This window comes from Agrilus planipennis, unplaced genomic scaffold (genome assembly GCF_000699045.2).
Source record: "Agrilus planipennis isolate EAB-ADULT unplaced genomic scaffold, Apla_2.0 scaffold13, whole genome shotgun sequence".
In the NCBI taxonomy this organism is placed as follows: domain Eukaryota; kingdom Metazoa; phylum Arthropoda; class Insecta; order Coleoptera; family Buprestidae; genus Agrilus; species Agrilus planipennis.
Window position 1 is genome coordinate 1427261 of NW_020439040.1, and position 25451 is coordinate 1452711.

The 25451-nt window shown below is 33.4% G+C and overlaps 1 protein-coding gene across 2 annotated transcripts in view; it reads left to right on the top strand.

Annotated features, from left to right (window-relative positions):
* LOC108744228 (somatostatin receptor type 4-like) overlaps positions 1-17227 on the top strand; it is a 30003-nt gene extending 12776 nt beyond the window's left edge. Inside the window, exons 3-4 of one of the 2 annotated variants that reach the window (XM_018479884.1) lie at positions 16201-16372; positions 17066-17227. In XM_018479884.1, coding sequence (XP_018335386.1) covers positions 16201-16372; positions 17066-17169 — 276 coding nt within the window. In that variant the 3' untranslated portion in view covers positions 17170-17227. Of the gene's footprint in view, positions 1-16200; positions 16382-17065 lie in introns of both variants that reach the window. The other variant, XM_018479883.1, reaches the window with a different exon arrangement.
* Positions 17228-25451: the final 8224 nt, after the last annotated feature.

Genomic DNA, 25451 nt, shown 5'->3' on the forward strand with positions numbered 1-25451 from the left:
GCAATACAGCATTAATTCTTATCCAATTAAGTACCTTAAATACATTGTGCATTTAATATAGATCAATATGGCCCTTTACAACATGTAATTTAAATGAATATTTTCGAAGATATTACAGATTTAAAATGCAGGGACATAGCGGTTGCGGCGGTACCGGCCGGGAGGCAGGTTTATATTGTCTAATGACAAAAAAACTGTGAATGTTGTGTATAAAAACATTCTGTAGTATATTTAGTATGTTCAGGGGGTATCTTTTTAAGATTTCCCCTCCTCGATAATAATCTAAACAAAACAAAAATATATTTACTATCAGCAGTGCACCCGTGCGAAGCTGGGGCGGGTCGCTAGTACTATAATAAAATGTGAAGTATCTTCTAACTTGTTTTTTCTTTCCCGTACATAGTGGTTTCAATTAGGATTTTCCATGGTCTAGAAAATTTTCAATAGAATAGTTATTGATTTTAACATATTAAATTCAATCACCGGAAACCGCTTCTACCGCTAGTTTAAAACACGAATGCGATTAATCCTTTAACCTAACCTAATCCAAACTAAATTCCACTTGAAAAGAAATTTTCGTACGAACCGAAAATTACGTTTATGGTTTCCATGGTTTTTGCTGCGAGTGTACATTTCTTTTTCTACTCCATTAGAAACCCAAACTGGCAGACAAACGGAACTGCTTTATTATGCGTACAAAAATAAATACAAATTTCAACGGGTTTTTTTGTTTCCTTTTTATAAATCTCAACAATTCCGGAGACCATTATGCGTACTACTAGGACTTCTTTTTTTTTTGAAATGTGAAGGAAACTTCGACATTTACACTCAAGGATTCTTGGACCATTTAGTAACATATGAAAAAAAATATTTAGACGATGGCAGCTTAATTAGTCATAAGTCAAAATTCAAATTATGCACATTTGTACCGGAAATGTGTTTACCTTTAAAAATTATGTAAACCGTAAGGTAAATTCAACAGATTTTTTTCACTTGGATGCATAATCATTAATAAAGAAAAATTTACAATCCTTAAATAACAACGTTGTGTTATAAACTTAGAAAAAATTTTTTCAAAGCGAGCTACTTCATTTACCCTGCATCCAACGATCTCATCTGTACAACATCCGGTTTGAAACACCTCTACAGCCACATACAAGTACTACCCACACATCAAAGAGTTTGTTTTAACAATCCAATACAGATTCTGAAAGTGCTTGGTATAATTATCGCACGGTATAATTTGTGAAACGACTATCTTTGCTACATTGGTTTTCGAATTAAAATAACAAATACCTAACAGTCAGTGGCAGATGATGTATAAGGTCGCAGGGGTTCGCGACAGTAGGGTTAAAGCTAATGCAAAAAACTAGACGAAGCTGTCGATTTTCAATATCCATGAAGTCGTATAATTCAGGATAGACGAAGAGGCAGAAGGAGACATATATTACATTATAACTTGGGATGTGGGATAAAATGGGATGAAGATGTGTATCAAATCGGTCTCCGGACTGTTCGATGTTGTGATGTACTAATAATAATGAACATAACGTTTTGGATATCGCTTAATCGGCCGCTCTCATGATGGTAGACATGCTGCATTTTCATTAATTTATTTACTCATTGTGTCTATCAACGATGGACTCAAATTTATTTAAAATATTCTCTAGATTTATCACAGTTATATACTATACTTGAAACTGTATTTCTATTTATCCTTTTCAAGACACAATATTTTAAGACGTTTATCGCCTATCTCTCCTATAAAGCAATTTATCATTTTCATTTCGAATTTTATTTTCAGTGTAAGTGTCAATTCTTTCATTCAAAAACTGAGTGATGTTCAACCAAGTTCCATTTTGTATTGATAAATTTACTGTATTATGTATCTTGATTAATTTCTTATTAATGTATTCGGCAACAAAGAAAGGATACCTCAATTCATCCATTTCAAACATCATAAATCTATATTACCGATCCCGTTCAGACATCCGAATAATTGATTCTTCAATCAAGCCTTCCTTTACAATCAATTGTTTCTAATGGAAAGCTTTTAAATCAAAATAAAAATTGACTTCGTCAAATTCAATAATGCCAAAAATTCCAAACTGTCATCGTTGGAATCTAGGAAGAAATTAAATTTGTCGGATTTACCGTGACCTAAAGTAGGTCAATGAGATTGCTTGGGAAATCTGACAATAAAAGGTCCTATTCATTTTCGTTTCTTTTGATATAGGAGAAAAACGTTGTCGTTAACAAATCAACCGGTAGGACACAAAAGACGATAATCTCTAGTTCGATTCAATAAAAATTATTCACCGGAAGTGAAGGACTTCTAAAGACTCACGTAATTAACTATTAAAGCCCAGGTTATAAGCTAAGCGTCAAATAAGGAAGACAACAAGTACCGGCATACTAGTTCAGTATCGTAACACCAGATACGTTCGGTTAGGTTAGGTTAACTATGAGGTTTTTAAAGCCTTTTTAATTAATTATTTTAAATTAGGTATTTGATTACAATTTATTGTATTTAGTTCTAAGTGTAATCATTCTTCCACTTGAAGAAGCTACTATGCTAACGAAACCTAAGAACTCTGCATTAGTTTTGTACTTTATTAAAACCAAAATGTTTTTAAAAATCGTTCTACTACTTTTAAAGCCCATAACATAAGTCAAAATCATCATCATCATAAAGTCGTCAGTCCTAAGACTGGTTGGATACGCACCTCCTAAGCAAATCTTCCCATTTCCCTAAAACTAGAACAGCCCACATCCTTAACTATTTGCGAACAGTAATCTAATCTAGGTCTACCTCTACCCCTCCTAACTTCCGTTTCTGTGTCTAATATATCTCTGACTAGGCCATGCTTGAGAAACTGTCCTACCAACATATCTCGCCTATTTCTTATTGACTTCCGTAGAGTCCTCTGTTCTCTTACTCTTTCTAATACCTCTTCATTTCTAACCTTCTCTATCCATGGTATCCTCATCATTCGCCTATAAAACAAGATTTCGAGCGCTTCTAACCTTTTCTTTTCCGCCGCGCCCACTGTTCATGTTTCGCACCCGTACAGCGCCGTGCTCCAAACATTCACCTTTAATATCTTTTTTCGAGTTTCTAAATTAATCATTCGCGAGCATAGAAGTGGCTTCTTTTTATTGACTCGACCCTGCGCTATTCACTGCTTTATACTTAACTTATCTGACTTCCTAGATACCTAAAACTGGCCACTAATTTTTCGTTTCCTAGTATTATAATAATAAACTGTGACATACAGACGGAGTTACCGTTCACCTTTTTAATAGAAAATCCTTAGAAAGAATCCCAAACGAGGTTAACTGAAATACCTGCAGAATTTTGTAATAACTGGTTATAAGTTCTCGTTCTTAGGACATTAATTTGGAAATCTGCAGGAAAACCTTCAATAGCATCCCACTAGAGTTATAATCTACTAGACTAGTAATGTCGACATGAATTACAAACTAAAAGCTCCCGTGGTTACTTCGAAGAAGTAAGAGGTGAAAATAAACAACAAAACCGTCTGCTCGATTAAATAAATCCTCCGCAAACATTAAACTTCAAAAACATATCGTTACACTGTATTCTCCCAACGTTTTCAACTTCAAGTGATTCGTTGTCACTGTCACGATCCAGCGATAATTCAACTATAAAATTTGCGAGATTAAACTCCATTACACTGCACGCTGTATACCAAATTAAATATTATCTAGACACAACTGAAATGATTGTTCAGATTTAATTTATACATGAGTTAGATGTTAGGTTTAAGTTTCTATCACTTTCGACGCCTCTTGACGATTATAAACTTTCTTTCGATATCGTCAGGACAAACAATTTCAAAAAAAAATCACCGGATTTTTACTGTTGTAATAAACAGATCAGTACTGTATGAAAATAAATAAAAGTAAAACTAAAATACTGATATGCAAGGGAAGAAAAAGTAGGGAAAGAGCGAATATAAAGATAGGAGACGAAAAATTAGAAGAAGTGGCTGATTTTAGCTACCTAGGAAGTCAGATAAGTGAGGATGGAAGGAGTAGTAGGATATAAAGCAGAGGATAGCGCAGGGTCGTGTAGCCTTTAATAAAAAGAAGTCACTTCTATGCTCGCGAACGGTTAATTTAGAAATTCGAAAAAGGTTGTTAAAGGTGTATGTTTGGAGCACGGCGTTGTACGGGTGCGAAACATGGACAGTGGGAGCGGCGGAAAAGAAAAGGTTAGAAGCGTTCGAAATGTGGTGTTATAGGCGGATGATGAGGATATCGTGGGTAGAAAAGGTTAGAAATGAAGAGGTATTAGAAAGAATAGGAGAACAGAGGACTCTGTGGAAGTCAATAAAAAATAGGCGAGATAGGTTGGTAGGACACCTTCTTAGGCATGAAGGTCTAGTCAGAGACATATTAGAAGCAGAAACAGGAGTTAGGAGGGGTAGAGGTAGACCTAGATTAGATTACTGTTCGCAAATAGTTAAGGATGTGGGTTGTTCTAGTTTAAGGGAAATACGAAGTTTAACTCAAGATAGGAAAGAGTGGAGGTACGTGTCCAACCAGTTTTAGGACTGATGACATTATGATGATGAATAGACAATTTGAAAAAGACTGATGAACTACATATATAAGACCAGACTGAGGAGTACCAACAAGACCTAATTTAAAGAAATCGTAAAGACAATAATTTTTTGATACAAATAAAATAGGTTATTACGTAGAAAATCTATATTCCGCAGGAAGTTTTATTAACTTTTACAAATATCCTTTAGGGAGAAACTTTGAATATGAAAATTTCCTAACGCAAATATTGAACAAACCAATAAGGGTTTTTTTAAATTGAGCAAATATCAGTGTTTTAAACGGAACATGCGGGAACAATAAAATAGACAGTTTCCACGGTTTCCTGAAACATTATTTATAATGCAAACACCCATTCTGGTTAAATATTTAAATGGGTAAATAGGTTTGCTACATTCATTATTAGAGCAGCGCTCTACATGGAACAAAAAGTATAATACATCATCAAAAATTCATGTTCGTGCTTTAAGAGACGCTTTTGATGTTTTGATTTTTTTCTCGTTTGATATTTTTAGCAAAGTATATGGCGAGAGAAAAAAGATTTTTGTTTAAGGTTATCTCTAACTGCTCCTTGCTATACTGTTAATTTTTCGTACTACTATTTATTGTATTACGTTGCTTGCAGTTCAAGTTCTAATGAAACAGCCTGTTACTTATTATACAAAATATATTATATGTATTTCTATTCTATACTAAGGACGTTTACAATTGGCATAGTCCGCAATAAAACTGTAGCATTTACTTTGTTCTTTCAACTTACTAACTAGACTGGAGCGGTTGCTGTAGGGAATATCGTAAACATAGAAAAGAGATGTCAGATGCGAATTGCAGCGGACACTAATAAAGAAAAACGAGTAACATTACACCAATTCATGTGTAATAGAAAGAGATGAAGACGAGCAGATTTTGAGCATGTTGTCGGCATCGGACTTTTGAAGAATGTTCAACATTCTCAGGAATTTAGGAGATTAAAGACGCTTGGTTAAAAATATCATTCCAACCAGCCGACCCTGGTCTTTTGCGTACCTAAGCAACCTCTAACCGCTGCACGTCTTACTATTATTTGGTTTTCTCTTTTTTACTCATGAAACATTTCTTAATTTATCAAGCATCCCAACTATATATCTGTATCTCATCCCTACATTTTTAAGTACCTGTATTTAACGTCTTTCCCCATTCAACATTGTCAATTTTTTTAATAGATCTACAAATGAACTTTTCTAACGCTTTCTGCATTACTATTATTATCACTAAAGTCAAAATGGGAAACAGTTGGAACAAAGATGTGTCGGTTTAAGATTCTTTTCCATCCTTCTATTTTACAGTAGATATTCGATGAAAAGTTTCACTACATAAATTGAAAACTAGACCGCATCACATTGGAAAAGTTTAGAGATAAGATATGAAAGTTTCTGGTCGGAAAATTTTTGTATACCTATCTACGTTTGCTTCAACAAATCACTTTATTCGATAAGCGCGACTCTAATTTTGATAGTACGCCAAAAGAATTTTCTTGGCCAATTTAAAGTTTGAATCTCGAATTGGGAGTATTCAGTTAGAGGGCGATAATGAAAAGAAAATAACTGATTTACGGGTTCGTTATTAGGGTGGCGCTTTACAACATCGGTATCTCTCTACTTATTAATCAATTTTGAAATTTTAATTTTGAAATCACTGTACACAATTATAACTTAAATGAAAAGAAAACAACTTCTCCGACGAGACTCGTGCCTTTCAGATTTGAGAGGTATTGATTTAGTATCAGCTACAGTAAAAATACTAACTGATGTCAATTAACAAGTTATTGATTCAATTTTACCAGATGTTAATTATTACTAAATGTTAATAATATTAGATAAATATTTCCCAATACTTATTGAAAATATTTTTTTTACGATTCTTACAGACATAATCTAGATCTATTTTTAATCTTTGTATTGTGAGTTAAATTGTTTTCCAAGAACTAGTGTCACATCTGTTTAGGATTTGCAAGTTCCTGGTCACAAACGCTGCAAAAAAAGCCGCAGGTCTATCTTCTATTAACTAATTAATTGACGCTATTAATCTTACAGCGTAAGCCTAATTATCATCCAGCAAATATACTCAGCGGACTCTGAATAAACAGCGGTCCCTAGTAGTGAAAACCACTAAACCCACTCTTATTACTGTGTTTACTGTTAAGATGATGATGAGAGATTAAAAAAAAATTTCGTAACGAAATAGAGTGTGAAAGTGTTACATCTGCAACATGTGTATGTATAACGTATGTACATGTAAACAATAGCGATATTAAAAAATACATCTATACTTGAACGATTTATCTCAACGGTAACTCGTGAACGAACAAATATGTAAAAAAAAAAAAATACGAATGTTACACTGTAGTAGTCACCAATGATGTGAACCTCTATCGAACATAGGTGACCTTTGTCTGTTTGGATCAACACAACTCAAAAATTTTACTAAAGAATGTACTTTGAATGTATGCATAACTGCTAACTGCAGAGTTTTATATAATGTTTCTCAAAATTTTGTTAAACACTGCCGGATACTTCCGGTCGGTGGTAATTTCTACCAGACGCTTCCAAGTTCGCAACTAAAGATCGTCATCGGTCCTAAGACTGGTTGGACACGCACCTCCACTCTTTCCTATCCTGAGCTAATCTTCGCATTTCCCTACAGTTAGACCATACCCTTAACTGTTTGCGAACAGTAATGTACGTCTACCTCTACCCCTCCTAACTTCCGTTTCTGCCTCTAATATGTCTCTGAATAGACCTTCATGCCTGAGAAGGTGTCCTACCAACCTAACTCGCCTATTTGTTATTGACTTCCATAGAGTCCTCTGTTATCCTATTCATTCTAATGCCTCTTCATTTCTAACCGTCTCTATCCACACTATCCTCATCATTCGAACGCTTCTAACCTGTTATTTTCTGCCGCGCCCACTGTCCATGTTTCGCATCCGTACAGCGCCGTACGGCGATCGCAGTTTTACTTATAGTCTAAGTCTTCATTTTTACTTATGATACATAGAAATCTACTTCAATTCTTTTTGTAAGCTGCCAGACCAATTGTAAGGACCAAACATCCCTTCAGACACATTTTAATACTTCAATAGATACTTAAGGAGGTTATTTCTTCTATAATTACAGTTTATTTTTAATGTAGTTGCCTCTTACCTTTTTGAATAATAATGAAACACGTCGTAGGTTGGAGGTTTCGTTCTAAAGTAAAAAAGTCGACAAAAAGGGATCGTCTAAAATTCCGAGACGAATAACGAGACTTGTTATCGATGTGGTTTATTTTTCAGAAATTCATAGAGTTTTTCACCACTTCTAGAATTAGATAACGCATCGGTGGTAAATTGGCTTTTCCACCGACAGTTCGATTGAGAAAGTACGGAAAATCTGTGCGAACATTTGATCAAGCAAAAATTTCAACCGAACCATCGCGTCTTAAAAAAAATAAAATTCGAACGCTAACTTCGCCATTATATAAGTACATAAAAATGAAAGGGCGCATTTGGAAAGAAAAATCCTTGGCCACCTCACATAAATACATACACAAAACGTGCCACAAAAGGATCGTCCAATCAAAGCATTCTTTGCAGTCTGGGATTAGTTTTTATGACCAATAAAATAAAATTTGTGGACGAATAGTTCGTACTAGGGCTGAAACGTTGGATTCTGGTGGAGTTTGACAGAGGGTCATTTCGCCTAAGGACCTAGACCTAGCGCGGTCCTTTAACAAGAAAATAATGATCATTATTGATTAGGGATTCCTTTGATGGAGTGCTACTGACATTGAAGTGATCGATTATTAATCGATCGATTCTAAATAAAATTAAATGTCAATGAAATAAAATATAGGAGTTTTATTTTTAAACAAGTTTAATAAAAACTCTGCAATTGTTTTTGGCGAAACAATTTTTATCAAACTTTTTTAAACAAAAAAAAAAAGATTTTTCTTTTATTTTATTTTATTTTATTTCACTAATTAGTTACCTATTATGTTTCGTAATTATCCAACCGTGGAATCTTACAAGTTACGAAAATAAATTTTATTTTTCAAGTTACCTAACTCACCACTTCCCAACTTAATAATTGCATAATGTATGAAGATTAATATGGCTTTATATAATGAAAAATCGACATTAACATAAAACATTCGGATAAAGAACGAAATCATTATGGGCATTTCGTATTCAAATTTATCGATTTGTTCTTTTTATCTTCTGGAACGTTACACTTTATTTCAAAAAGAAAAAAGCCTCTTAACTTCGAGATTTTTATCACAAAAAATGAGAAAACGAAGGAATTATAACTTCCACGACCTCTCGTATATATTAATCCCTTAGCAGCGTTACGTATATAATAAACGGTAAAAGATTAGAAGAATCAAAAAGAGGAGGATTAGGTACGTTAATTCGAACGTAATTCCTGTAGAAAAAGAATGAAAGTAATGCACCTTTTATTAATAGACCCTGAGCGAGTGAACGAGTTAATTTCGGGAACTGAAATAAGGGAGTAATTAGCTGGCGCTCCCTACATTACTGCACAACGACAATCAGAATGTGCGGAATGAACGCCACCAGTTGCTACATACACACATGGGTATTCCCACACATACACATATGTACAAACGTAGAATGTAGATGTACCTATACACATATTTATATAAAATTGGTAGCATCCGATTGTTGTTTGTCTGAGAATAAGTAGCTTTATATAGCGTTTAGCATCCTTGTCAATTAATTAAACGAGAATGTATACGAAAAGCAGGAATTTCACTAATTAAACAACTTCACCATAATATATTCTATTTATATGTATGCGTATGTACGTTGAATGTTGAAATAGGGAGATATTCTACTTGTGTTCCGCGGCTTTTTAATATTTCCCGAGCTTTCTACTTTGCGAAAAAAAAATATTTCAGAAAAGACATAATGGATACTAGTTTGTTACGGGTTTATCTTTCTTTGGAGATATCCGATGGTGGTAATTGTAGCATTCGTAATTCAATCTAACATACTTAATTGATTCTAACTTTCTCTTGATGGAAATTCATTTATAAATCAGAAATAAATCTCACTCAATCAATTTCCACATTTACTTCGCTTTATAAACACTTCAAGTTCAATTGTAACTTCTGTAGAAGCCACAAGGAGTGAAACTTAAGTGAAGTGTTTATAAATAAATAAGGAAATTGGTAAGTTAGTTTCACTTAATCCTGACTGTGCCACACCTAATTAAGTGCAATATTTTCCGATAGTTTGGCACATAAAACAAGATTTAAATCCCTACATAAGACAAAAATTAATTTATTATATCTATGTATAACTATAGGTTTCTGGAAGTTTACCTAAAATTTACAGAAAGATTTACGGTTTTATAGTTTGTGAAAAATTCGATATTTTCTGTCACCAGAAAGCATTTATTGTTGCGAGCAACAAGAGAAAAATGGACCGTTTTTTTTTTATCAAAACAGAGCTTTTTTCGATTTCCCGCTTGGTTTGGATTACTTCCGTTAAATAAGCAAAGCAGAGCAAATCGTCAAAAAGGATTCGCAATTACAATGGCCCAATTAATTTTGAACAATTTCATATAGATAATCTCCAATTTGTTCACACAATAGTGAATAACAGAAGAAGAGAAGTAAATACTACACCAAAAAAACCGAATTCAAGGCCAATCGATTGACCCTAATCCCTTTGATGGAGAGATAAATAATAAGGTAACCGGGAAAGGGGAAAAATTATTACAAGTATTATATTTAAGTAGGTACTTTTGTTAAAGACCTAAGATGTGGAAACACATGTAGAGTTTCAATGAAAAGCAATAAAACATTAAAAAGCAAGTCTTTTTCGTTAATGTTATAAAAATATTTCATGATCCAACCGCTTAAAAGTTCGTTAGAGGGAACGACCAAGAACAAAAGCGAAACAATTTCACTCAAATGTTTTTAATTAAAGAAATAGCAAAAGCACTGGCGGGATGTTTTTTTTTTTCATCTTTCTTCAATTTCAACATTTTCAATGACATGCTCGTATATCTGCTACAACAGGAAAAGTTGCTTTAATCTTCTCAATGTAGAATTATTATTCTACATATACTACATTTACAAAAGTACGTACGTGTCGTATATGTATAACAAAACACCACAGATATAATCTACCTTCATGTTTTTTTATTATCACGGGGTCGTTTTATTCAACTTCCCTCTTTTATGGCGTTCCCTACTGCATACACTCGGGTAAATGGTTAAAAGCAAATAATTCGAAGGAAAATACGAAAGCCGCACATTTCTTAAATTTCTATTTCCTTCCCTATATGACACTCGAACACGTGAATACGACGAAATAGCTGACAACGTGATATACACATCTGACCTAATGTAGGTCATATTGCATCTACGATTAAAGAGCATTTCGCATGAAGGAAATAATATTTCGGTAATCGCCTTATCGGTTCGATTATTTCTAGCGTGAAAATTCCTTGCGAATGGCGCGAATATAAATTGAAAAGGGAGCTTCGAATTAAATTATAATTTCATTTAAATAAAATGGAATTTGTATTGGCAGAAAAGTCAAAAAGATAAATAAAAAATATTGGTATGCAAGGGGAATAAAAGTAAGGGCAGAGCTAACTTAAGATTGAAAACGATTTTCGATATCTATTAGGAATTATCATCTATCATCACCACAACAGTGGTTGGACACGCACCTTCACTCCCGTTTCATTAACTAGAACATATCATATCCTTAACTATTTGTGAACAGTAATCTAATCTAGAACTACGTCTGCCCTACGTCTGCTTTATTTCTATTTCTGATTATAATATGTCTCTAACTATCCTGAGAAGGTGTCCTATCGATCTCTGTTGTCCTATTCTTTCTAATACCTCCTCTTCTAAAATGATAGAGACATAAAAAAAATGGAAAAGCACAGGGTCGAATCGCTTTTAACAAAAAGAGATCTGATTTTCTTTTGTTAATTTAAAATTCCAAACCCTTATAACACTCAAAAGTCTGCCTTTTTTTCACAACCGATAATCTCAAACGTTTGAAATTTGAACTACTAATGAATGAAATAAAGAGATGACCTGATTTTTTTCTTATTCGTGTGCCATGAGGGTATTGTTTTAGAGCTTTTTTTTAATAAATACAAATTTCTTCACAATTCGAAATCAGTAATCTTCTATGTTACATAGAAAAATAGTTTGTTTCGCAATAACGAATTTGCACAATGCATTACGTATACATTGTTGTCATATTTCAGAAGCGAGCAAGCGTATAAGATTTCGTTCTGTTTGTTGTTCAGAAAATTCTTCGCAAAATACTTCACGTAACACATTTCCTTTGTTGAAGCCTTATTTTTTTTTCGGCTATTTTACGTTACATAGTTCGAATTCTACAACTCGTCGCGATTGTAAACAAAATAAATTGGCAAATGCTTTCGTTGCATTCGTTGCTTTTTTAAGTTTGATTTATTGGACAATGGAGAAAAACGTTGTATTCAATATTAAACATTTTTCAACCCCCTCAAAGCTCGAAATATGCACACGCAATGGAAGGAATCTCTCGGAATCTAGGACCTTTGTCAAATAACCGAAAACAGGTACGTATAAATGATCAATATGAAGTGTATAGAGAAAATATTAACAAAATAACTTCAATTTCTATAAATTCCTAATTGTAACTAATTCTCAATTTCACGCCGTTCTTAATCACTCCACTCCCATTCTTTCTTCAAATAGATTTTCCTAAGCAAGCATTTTTCATAAAGTTAATACTAAACGAGGAAATTAAAAGAAAATCTGCTTCATCAGTTTCGCCTTCTCTCTGACCTTTCCGCAAACTTGAATCGTTAAATGTGTTAGTTTTTACTAAATATCATCTGTACCGCGTTACAAACAAATCGGCTATTTGTTTATTCAAAGGAGCATGTTGCAGCATCCCGACGTCTTGCATGATCTGTATTATGTACCAACAGATAGTTTTGATATATTCGAGTCGAAAATTGGCCCGGAAAACGTGTCTATAATCAACCGTTTGTATCTCATACGCATACGATTTACTGCCTTACATGCGTCATAAATATTGGAGGATTTTAAAAACTCTACAACATAATATCAAATCGTAAAGTTTAGAGATACAAAACGGTACAGTGGTCCTTTTTATACTCCAAGGCGACCGTTAAAACGAATATGAAAACAAATAAAATATCGAAAAGCACAACACATGTGTCAGAAAATGGTACGTATGTACTGCCGATCTTTCTTTTTTGTACACCTTGGAATATTTTCGGGAACCAGCCTATCTTTTACTGACAGAGAGGGAGAATGATAATGATCGTACTAAAAATAAATTTTCAACTCCATTGGGACCCGTCAAATTAGGCATTATAGGCCTACACCACCTGACGGTGAAACTTATGACTTGAGGAGGCACAACTTGCACGCGGATTGTGAAATTATTTATTAAAATCATAAAAAGCGTTAAATAAATCAAAAATTTATTGATAATATGAAATCCGCAGTTTTCTCTTCTTGCGAAATCGAATAAACAGTTGATAAAAGCACCCTCTCGTCTACGCCATGTTTTTTAGGCTCCACCTATTTGACGGATCTCAATAAAGAAACAAAAACCTAGCCAACAGAAGAGTACGAAACCAATCAATCGCGTCGATGAAAACGACAACTTTTACTTTTCGAAGAGTTTTACGAATCCCATTCCATACAATTACGAGGCAATCAAAGAATAAACTGTCGTTGAATAAATTGCTTATGATTAGAAGCAGCAATGCGCGACTGAAAGAAGATAATGAAAATGATCGTAATACGCCGAAATTTCGAAATCATAATAAAAAGGTTAATTTTCTTAGAATAAAGATACTGGAGCAATAAGGGTCTTATCAGTATTCATTAATATAAATTAACTATTTTAAAGATTTACTGATAACGAGCACATTCAATTCAATGAAACTCCCTTAAACAATTATTTTTCGGATAGAAACAGATGAAGACAGATGCGGGTTAATTTATTATAAACCAAATAGCATTTCACAGATCTAATTATCATTTGTAGGAACTTGAAAGTAAACTTCGTCTAGAGGAAGTTTATTAATATCTTTGAGTAATGGAAATATGTACATTTGTATCCAACTTCAGNGATTTACTGATAACGAGCACATTCAATTCAATGAAACTCCCTTAAACAATTATTTTTCGGATAGATCTGGTGGATCCGTCAGAAACAGATGAAGACAGATGCGGGTTAATTTATTATAAACCAAATAGCATTTCACAGATCTAATTATCATTTGTAGGAACTTGAAAGTAAACTTCGTCTAGAGGAAGTTTATTAATATCTTTGAGTAATGGAAATATGTACATTTGTATCCAACTTCAGTGGTGGCTCGTCAAGATACAATGTATTTGCGGTTATTCATTCGTATTAAATTTTTTCAGTATCATCATTTGTAATGATTCAATCGGGAGGTAAGTTGCCTAACTGATTAAATGTAGTCAATAAATGTCTTTTTCTTTTCTCAAAAATAGAAGAAACGCTCCCCCCCTGACCTTTTGACGTCTTAAATACTTGTCAAAGGTCATTGACCACCACATAAAACTAATTTTTCTATAGTTTAGAATCAGTATTTTTTTATGAATAAAAAGTTACCCTATGTCCTTTTCTGTACCCTTGACAATGTGTGTACAAAATTTCATGACGATAGGTTGAGTAATTAAGGCGTGACATCGTAACAAACAATCGCATTTATAATATTAGTTTGAATTAGATGTTTTGTATAACTTAACTGATGACCCTACGATGATGATCAACATAACAAAAATAATAGACCTTCAAAGTTTCAATTTCAACCAAACTTGCCGAGGAAATACCATCAGCTTTTCCCGATAAATCATTTAAATAAAAGGAAAAAAAAATGTACAGATCAAAGACACTAATTTGCATCCAACATAATATCTTATCTTGTGATAAAATAAACATACAGCCACTGTCAAAGAGGAAATTTATCGATATACATTTCTATTACCGTTTCATCAGTCATGTGTAATCGAGAACATTTTTCAAAAACGAAAATATCGAATGCGGCTTCGAGGGATTTCCCTTTTCCCAAATCCAGCCGAAATTCCCCTCATAAATATGAACGAGACCCTTGCTTTGCATACAACTTATAGTAACTAATTCCGGCTCTTGTGAAACAGGGTTGAAATTTCCAAAAGTAAATCTAATGAAGTTTATAGCCAGCCGGGCATCAAAAACTTTACTTTCAAGAAAGAACATATAAAGTGTAAAGTAGAATAGGAGAAGTACGCAATGGGCAAAAAGAAAAGAATAGATAAAATGTGATTTCTCGTTTAGAGAGCTCCGGGAACAATAAAAAGGAATCCCTTTTGCAACGACACATGAATTATTTTAAAACTTTCAGAACAAATGCGAAAATCTACGAATTTGCAAGTATTTTCCCGGCAATTTTTATTCTAAAAATAGGAAACCAAATGAACTTTTGAAACTTAATGTACCCAATTTATTTAAAATCATTCAGAAATAAACGTCGCACAAAATGATTTTACGATTGCGATTTATAAAAGGAATTAAAACCAGAAAAAACTATTCAATAACAGACTCATCTTCAAAGTTTTGTTATACATACAACAATACCTCTAAAATAGACTTATTTACGAAACTATCATCATCATCATAAGGTCGTAAGTCCTAAGACTGGTTGGACACGTGGGGATGCGTGTCTCTTTTCTATCCTGAGCTAAACTTCGCATTTCCCTAAAACTAGAACAGCCCACATCCTTAACTATTTGCGAACAGTAATCTAATCTAGGTCTACCTCTACCCCTCCTAACTCCTGTTTCTACCTCTAATATGTCTTTTACTAGACCTTCATGCCTGAGAAGGTGTCCTACCAACATATCTCGCCTATTTTTTATTGACTTCCATAGAGTCCTCTGTTCTCCTATTCTTTCTAATACCTCTTCATTTCTACCCACGTTATCCTCATCATCCGCCTATAACACCACATTTCGAACGCTTCTAACCTTTTCTTTTCCGCCGCTCCCACTGTCCATGTTTCGCACCCGTACAACGCCGTGCTCCAAACATACACCTTTAACAATCTTTTTCGAATTTCTAAATTAACCGTTCTCGAGAATAGAAGTGACTTCTTTTTATTAAAGGCGACACGACCCTGCGCTATCCTCTGCTTTATATCGCTACTACTCCTTCCATCCTGACTTATCTGACTTCCTAGGTATCTAAATTCAGCCACATCTAATTTTTCGTCTCCTATCTTTATATTCGCTCTTTCCCTACTTTTTCTTCCCTTGTATACCAGTATTTTAGTTTTACTTTTATTTATTTTCATACAGTACTGATCTGTCAGTACCGCTTCAATTTTATTTAAAGCTATCTCTAGGTCCTCCTTGTTAGATGTTAATACTGCTATATCATTACGAAACTAATTAAAAAAAAAAAAAGAAATACGTTTTTTCTTTTTAATATGTTTCGAGCACTTTTGCTACAATAACCTGCTGCGAACAACGAACGCTAATTCCCTTGTTTTTGGTTTCCAGAACAAAGTCCTGGAGGAGAATAATCACTTCAAGGTACTGATGCAATTTAGTCTAATCCTGTCCTACACGAATTACGGAATCAATTTTGCACTCTACTGCATTAGCGGACAGAACTTTCGCAAAGCTCTACGATCAGTTCTCTGCACCAGATGTCACAGAGACGACACTACTGGTAATGCCGGTAAATATCTATTCAATAAGGTCCTAACTTGATCTTTTATCTATTTCATACTCGTAATTAAGTTCATTACTAACACAAAGCTCGCAAACATCCACGAAATAGTCAATACAACTACAATAGCACTGCTTTATCGCATTTTTGTAAAGGATAAATTAATTACAATCGAAACTGTTCATTGGACGTTATAGCCGCTGCATTTAATGTCATAGAACGGAAACTCATACGTTATACTCGGTGCGTCGTTTTAAGCGATGCCGCTGTAAATGGTTTTGATTGTACATACCTACATGTAAATTATTGTTTATCTCATCTTTTGTAAAGGATAAATTAATTACAATCAAAACAGTAAATTATTATTTGCTAAAAAACAATCAGAACTGTTACTTGGACGTTATAGCCGCTACATTTTTCCAAAAACTAAAATACAGACAATACGTCGCTATAAGCGATGTCATAGAAGGGAAACTCTTCATTTCACCATTACACTCGGTGCGTCGTTGATGTCACTATATACGGTTTTTATTGTACATACCTACCATACATTCAATGCAATTCAATTCAAATTTATTACCACAACAATATACAGCAGGTTATACTTGTTTACATGTAGATTGTACCCATAAGTAGAAATCAGATTTCTGCATTCTATTCATGTAAATAATTTTTTATCTATTTTTTCTACAGAAAGCAGAACAAATTCGAGTGGGTTTTCAGCGACTTCTAGGAAACGACGAGCGCCCTTTTCAACGAACAATACCCAAGAAATGACTTTACTGAATGTCCTCTAATTGTAAGTTAAATGTGATAAAAGTGTTATAATAAATAATAAATCTCTATTAGATGTATTATTATGTCTGTAAATGTACTGTTAATGTATGTATCAATAAGCATAAGACTCAGTCAATAATAAAATAAAATACCATTATTCACGAATTGTTTTTAATTAACAATTTTCAAGTATTTAAAACAAGTTCAATTTAATTGAATCCAATTCTCAACAACCATTTGAAGAAAGTTTTTCGGTTCACAACGAAAAGCGGACAATTCAAAGCGGAAAGTTTAATTAAATCTGAAATTCAACTTTCGTGACTGCCGTTGGAGTCTAAAAAAACAGCGCAGTCAATAGATTGTTCCCATTTTCCTCGCCGAAGAGACTGTTAATTTAGCAAAACAGGTAAAAAATTCCTCAATGTGTCAATTTCCCCATCATAACCCACCCTTCATGATCATTACCCGTCTAGACGACGCCACAACTAATTGTCGATTTAATGAAACTATCGGCCGATATTGTTAACGCGAAAAAACAAGAGTACGTAATTCAAACAATGTCGTCCTTTAGGATATTAGATTGATAACACTCGGTACCTATCTATCATCACCATCTATCTCTACACCCAATTACTACTTCTAAATAGAAGACTTAAATCAAAACATGACCGGTAAAGCATTAGTTAATGAATAACTAATTTTGTTGAAGTTATCACAAACTTCCGCGCTCACATTAACAAGAACTGTACACATACCTAAAATGCAAATTGAAAACACAACAAACAGACAAATTGTTTTTTGATAAATCGTTTAATTATTAATTGCATTAAGTTTGTAACGTTTCTGGAATGAAAAAAAAAATAGAAACCGTAGGAGGTATTTATTGCCTTTTTATTCACGCGAGTGATTAAATACTTTGATAAGCATTTTCTGAAACGGCAACTATCACCTGACACTGGCACACACATAGAAGATTGATGATTTTTATTAAAAATTCAAAAGCACTGAACTCAAGAGCTTCACCTAGAACGGTAATTACTTCCTGAATATACTACTAATATTGTGTTGTTACACATTTATCAATTGTATTGATACCGATCGCTACTAAAAATAATAAATAATTATATTTCCGTGGTCAATTTACATCTAAATCTAAAATGTTTTATATATAATCTTAGCAGACGCTGTATGCTCATTCGTATTTAGAATGTATCCAATATTAGAAAAAAAAAACACTTACCAAGATCGCCTTCAGTCAATGGTCCAACTGATCCGAAGAATCGTTTGTCCAAAAGTTGAAGAAGTTGGAGAGCGGTGTCTCGGACGTTTGGACGTGGACACCCTGTATTCATCAGTGTAACATTGATGATGGCAGTATAATGATCACAAGGATATTCTCTGAAACAAATTAATGAAAATTGCTAACAAAAGTGGAAGCGTACGTAAAATTTGAAGTTAAAGAAGCCATCAAAAAAGAACATTTTTAACGTCACAACACAAAAAAAAATTGAAAACGCAAACTAAACGGCACATATTTGAATAACGCGCTAAATGAGACCACAGGTCGGCCATTTTTTGTCGATCGTTTGCTGTTACATTGTCGGCCATTACTTTTCTAATTGTTGTCGCCGTCGGTCATTTTGATTTTTAGTTGTTGCCACAATATGGCGGCTATCAGCCATTATGATTTTTAATTTTAATTTATTTTATTTTATTATTTTGTTATAATGTGACGTTCTAAACTGAATATATTGAGCGAAAAGTGTTGGTTCATATTTACATTGCATTAATGTGTAAAAGCCTCAAATGACGATAAACGATTAATGTTCAACGTCAACCAACCGTCCATTTGAGTTTTATGTTCACTTTATTATAGGAGAGAGCTTACTTTGTAATATAACAAAATGGTTAAACAACATCACTCAGGATACTTCAGTTTTATTGGGATATAACAATTAAAACAATTATCACTAAACCATTTTTTCGATCGATAGGAACCAATTTTTTAGTCATAATAAGCACTCTATTATATTCTATAAAAAATATCATTCAGTTTATTTAAAGTTAATATCTAAATCTTGCCAATTTCAAAAATGTATAGCATTTCCCAAATTAAATTTTACTGTCGGGAATGTTACACAGATTCGACAAAAATTAGAGTAGAAAGGTAAATAAAAAAAAGCGATTGATGTAGTTGGGAATTAGTTCGGCCCTTATCAGTGCCCACGAAATCGAGGTTTCGTCCTGTCGATCACGTCGAAGTTCTCCAGATGTATCGAATTTCTCCAGCTGCTTTAGTCGATACGAATGCTGGGTGTAATGTTACCACGAAAAAAAGTATTTTCGGTGTCAGTCGAAGTAAGAAAAATACGTAGCAGTGTAAAAAGTTTTATTTTCTCCAACGTGGAAGTGCGAGATGGCTACTTTTATTAAACGCGACACCACAAAATTGGAAAGACGAAAAAAAATCCAGGCAAAAGTCACAGGATAGAATGAAGGCAATTTGAAAAGGAAAATTCATTACAGTGGGTTGCAGAGAGAGGTTTCCAAATTTACAAAATGGTCCATGAGTGTAATGGCTCGTCATGATCAGAAGGTCATCAGTCCTAAAACTGGTTGGGCACGTACCTCCCCTCATTTCTATCTTAAGCTAATCGTTGCATTTCTTTAAGACTACAACATTCCACATCCTTAACTATTTGTGAATCTAGGTCTATATTTACCCCTCTTAACTCCTGTTTCTGCTCCCAATATGTCTCTGACTAGACCTTCATGCCTAAGAAGGTGTCCTACCAACCTATCTCGCCTATTTCTTATTGCCTTCAATAGAGTCCTCTGTTCTCCTACTATTTCTAATACCCACCTCCTCATTTCGAACCTTCTCTCTCCCACGGTATACACCTTTAACAATCTTTTTCGAATTCCTATATACCGAAAATCAGCGACTGCTTCTAATTTTTCGTCTCCTATCTTTATATTAATTCTTTTCCTACTCTATCTTCCCTTGCATACCAGTATTTTTGTTTTACTTTTATTCATTTTCATGCAATACTGTTTTGTCATTACTGCTTCCATTTTACTTAAGGCTATCTCTAGGTCTTCCTTGTCAGATGCTACTGCTATATCATCTGCAAATTTAAGGATATCTACCGATCTTTTGCCCCTATAAATCTATCCCTAAGGTTATCCTGTCTTTAATGATGTTTATCGCATTTTCGATTTATAGTGTACATCCTTGTCTGACTCCCTTCGTAATATTTACTCCTCTGCGTTGCTACTCAAGTTCTATAACTGCATGTTGCTCTTTATACAAACTTATGTCTCTTGTAACATTGTCAAAAGCTTTTTCTAAATCTACGAATCCTATATATCGTTTTCTCTATGACTTACCGCGTTCCTCTATTTCTTCTAAACACAAATTGGTCTTCCCCTAATATTTGTAAATTTCTTGCATCTATCTGCGCCTCTCATTTTAGTATGACTACTACTACGTTCCGTTTATAGTAGTATAGGAGTTTTCCCGTCTAATAAGTAATTATTATGCAAGAAGGAAATTGTACCATTTATGATACGACACGAACAGTATCTACACAAACCCCAATTCATAATACGTATAATATTATAGGCCCCTTTAAAGTACAAAAACATTAAATTATGAATTTTGTTCTATACAGTTACTTAGATCCCATTTTAATAATGACAATATACATTATACAAGGGATACAGAAAACAACGTCATAAATCTAAACATGAATATTAAAGTCTAAACTTATGAACATTCAAAAAGGTATAAATTATAACTGTGTAGAAATTCTTTTATATAAGTAAGTTATGAATAAAGTTGAAAACTTTATGAAACTCCTGAATCAATCTTGACAACAAACAAAAAAAAAAACAATCGCATTGAAACATAATAAATCGTTTACTAAAAAAAAGAGACGTCGGCAATTTTCTTTATAAGGGTTCAAATGTCAATATTACATATGCGTACCATTTAAACGAAGTTTGTAACAAATTCTCCTTTTGCCTTTTGATCCATTTTGAAGGCCATTAAATAATTTAATTTTGAAAGTGGAAACAATAAGGAAAAGACATCAAACCTCTCCTTTTGAGATTAATAGTACGAGAAAAACTAAAGGAAAACTGAAAGATTAAGTAAATACTTTAGGTAATTTTTTTTTACTGTCAGTGGATAACTGTGAGTTTTGACTGTTACCTTAAAAGGATTTAGCTATCGGCTGACTTTTTACGTAACTTAAATAAAACCTTAAAGTTCACGAAATGCTTAGGTATATTATTCACTAGAACTTTGTGTTTTTCCATTAACCCAAATCAACGCGGTAGATTTCGAAAGTCAATTTCAAAAAGAAGACACGGATGAAAAGCGATGTGTAAAAAGAATTCTTTGGTGGTAATGAGTAGTGGCAATCGACTTTCCTTTAATTTCGTAATAGAATTCCGGTTCAGTGAGATAGAAGTTTGTGAAAATATAACTTCTAAATAAACCAAGTCTACTTAAGGGATTACTTTAGCATTTAACCCATTATATACAGAGAAGAATATACTTATATGTTTTACGAAAACTGTCAACCATTTTATCTTGAAAATTTCCTACACAAACTTACAGCTAAACGAAATTAAAATACCTTAATTGTAAAACTTATAAAACGGTAAGGTAAAATAAAATCGTAGGCAGATAATTTTAAAGGAAGTTGTAAAGTTTGTGTTAAAGAAATCCAAATAGTTTAGCGAAAAACGTTATTTATAGAAAGAAAAAAAGAAAAATCTTTTTAATTTTAATTTATTTTATTTTATTATTTTGTTATAATGTGACGTTCTAAACTGAATATATTGAGCGAAAAGTGTTGGTTCATATTTACATTGCATTAATGTGTAAAAGCCTCAAATGACGATAAACGATTAATGTTCAACGTCAACCAACCGTCCATTTGAGTTTTATGTTCACTTTATTATAGGAGAGAGCTTACTTTGTAATATAACAAAATGGTTAAACAACATCACTCAGGATACTTCAGTTTTATTGGGATATAACAATTAAAACAATTATCACTAAACCATTTTTTCGATCGATAGGAACCAATTTTTTAGTCATAATAAGCACTCTATTATATTCTATAAAAAATATCATTCAGTTTATTTAAAGTTAATATCTAAATCTTGCCAATTTCAAAAATGTATAGCATTTCCCAAATTAAATTTTACTGTCGGGAATGTTACACAGATTCGACAAAAATTAGAGTAGAAAGGTAAATAAAAAAAAGCGATTGATGTAGTTGGGAATTAGTTCGGCCCTTATCAGTGCCCACGAAATCGAGGTTTCGTCCTGTCGATCACGTCGAAGTTCTCCAGATGTATCGAATTTCTCCAGCTGCTTAAGTCGATACGAATGCTGGGTGTAATGTTACCACGAAAAAAAGTATTTTCGGTGTCAGTCGAAGTAAGAAAAATACGTAGCAGTGTAAAAAGTTTTATTTTCTCCAACGTGGAAGTGCGAGATGGCTACTTTTATTGAACTCGACACCACAAAATTGGAAAGACGAAAAAAAATCCAGGCAAAAGTCACAGGATAGAATGAGGGCAATTTGAAAAGGAAAATTCATTACAGTGGGTTGCAGAGAGAGGTATCCAAATTTAGAAAATGGTCCATGAGTGTAATGGCTCGTCATGATCAGAAGGTCATCAGTCCTAAAACTGGTTGGGCACGTACCTCCCCTCATTTCTATCTTAAGCTAATCGTTGCATTTCTTTAAGACTACAACATTCCACATCCTTAACTATTTGTGAATCTAGGTCTATATTTACCCCTCTTAACTCCTGTTTCTGCTCCCAATATGTCTCTGACTAGACCTTCATGCCTAAGAAGGTGTCCTACCAACCTATCTCGCCTATTCCTTATTGCCTTCAATAGAGTACTCTGTTCTCCTACTGTTTCTAATACCCACCTCCTCATTTCGAACCTTCTTTCTCCCACGGTATACACCTTTAACAATCTTTTTCGAATTCCTATATACCGAAAATCAGCGACTGCTTCTAATTTTTCGTCTCCTATCTTTATATTAATTCTTTTCCTACTCTATCTTCCCTTGCATACCAGTATTTTTGTTTTACTTTTATTCATTTTCATGCAATACTGTTTTGTCATTACTGCTTCCATTTTACTTAAGGCTATCTCTAGGTCTTCCTTGTCAGATGCTACTGCTATATCATCTGCAAATTTAAGGATATCTACCGATCTTTTGCCCCTATAAATCTATCCCTAAGGTTATCCTGTCTTTAATGATGTTTATCGCATTTTCGATTTATAGTGTACATCCTTGTCTGACTCCCTTCGTAATATTTACTCCTCTGCGTTGCTACTCAAGTTCTATAACTGCATGTTGCTCTTTATACAAACTTATGTCTCTTGTAACATTGTCAAAAGCTTTTTCTAAATCTACGAATCCTATATATCGTTTTCTCTATGACTTACCGCGTTCCTCTATTTCTTCTAAACACAAATTGGTCTTCCCCTAATATTTGTAAATTTCTTGCATCTATCTGCGCCTCTCATTTTAGTATGACTACTACTACGTTCCGTTTATAGTAGTATAGGAGTTTTCCCGTCTAATAAGTAATTATTATGCAAGAAGGAAATTGTACCATTTATGATACGACACGAACAGTATCTACACAAACCCCAATTCATAATACGTATAATATTATAGGCCCCTTTAAAGTACAAAAACATTAAATTATGAATTTTGTTCTATACAGTTACTTAGATCCCATTTTAATAATGACAATATACATTACACAAGGGATACAGAAAACAACGTCATAAATCTAAACATGAATATTAAAGTCTAAACTTATGAACATTCAAAAAGGTATAAATTATAACTGTGTAGAAATTCTTTTATATAAGTAAGTTATGAATAAAGTTGAAAACTTTATGAAACTCCTGAATCAATCTTGACAACAAACAAAAAAAAACAATCGCATTGAAACATAATAAATCGTTTACTAAAAAAAAGAGACGTCGGCAATTTTCTTTATAAGGGTTCAAATGTCAATATTACATATGCGTACCATTTAAACGAAGTTTGTAACAAATTCTCCTTTTGCCTTTTGATCCATTTTGAAGGCCATTAAATAATTTAATTTTGAAAGTGGAAACAATAAGGAAAAGACATCAAACCTCTCCTTTTGAGATTAATAGTACGAGAAAAACTAAAGGAAAACTGAAAGATTAAGTAAATACTTTAGGTAAATTTTTTTTACTGTCAGTGGATAACTGTGAGTTTTGACTGTTACCTTAAAAGGATTTAGCTATCGGCTGACTTTTTACGTAACTTAAATAAAACCTTAAAGTTCACGAAATGCTTAGGTATATTATTCACTAGAACTTTGTGTTTTTCCATTAACCCAAATCAACGCGGTAGATTTCGAAAGTCAATTTCAAAAAGAAGACACGGATGAAAAGCGATGTGTAAAAAGAATTCTTTGGTGGTAATGAGTAGTGGCAATCGACTTTCCTTTAATTTCGTAATAGAATTCCGGTTCAGTGAGATAGAAGTTTGTGAAAATATAACTTCTAAATAAACCAAGTCTACTTAAGGGATTACTTTAGCATTTAACCCATTATATACAGAGAAGAATATACTTATATGTTTTACGAAAACTGTCAACCATTTTATCTTGAAAATTTCCTACACAAACTTACAGCTAAACGAAATTAAAATACCTTAATTGTAAAACTTATAAAACGGTAAGGTAAAATAAAATCGTAGGCAGATAATTTTAAAGGAAGTTGTAAAGTTTGTGTTAAAGAAATCCAAATAGTTTAGCGAAAAACGTTATTTATAGAAAGAAAAAAAGAAAAATCTTACCTGGCGCTGAAAATGGTTGCAAGGGCCAGAAAACAGCCATCAGCAACGGCCGGAGAACCCGTGAAACATCTGTCCACAGCCCAATCCAATAAGGACCCTATGTCAGGATTATTTTCCAGCAAGAGTATGACAGTTTCACAGGCTAAATTGTAAACCTGAAACAAACAGAAACGTCTGTTGTACGGAACAATATACAGGCAAGGCAAAATGTGTGGAGTATGTTTTTTAACCTCGTTTATCTGGAAATTGAACCTTCATCCCTTAAACTCTAAAATTTTTTGAACAAAATCAAGGGCTTTTAATTACTAGTAATATACAGGGTGTTAATAGGGAATTGCATAATGAGTAAAGCAGCGCGTTAAAAAAATTGTAAGAAAACCAGACGAAGTTGCAATCCGGGGCCGGCCCTGGAC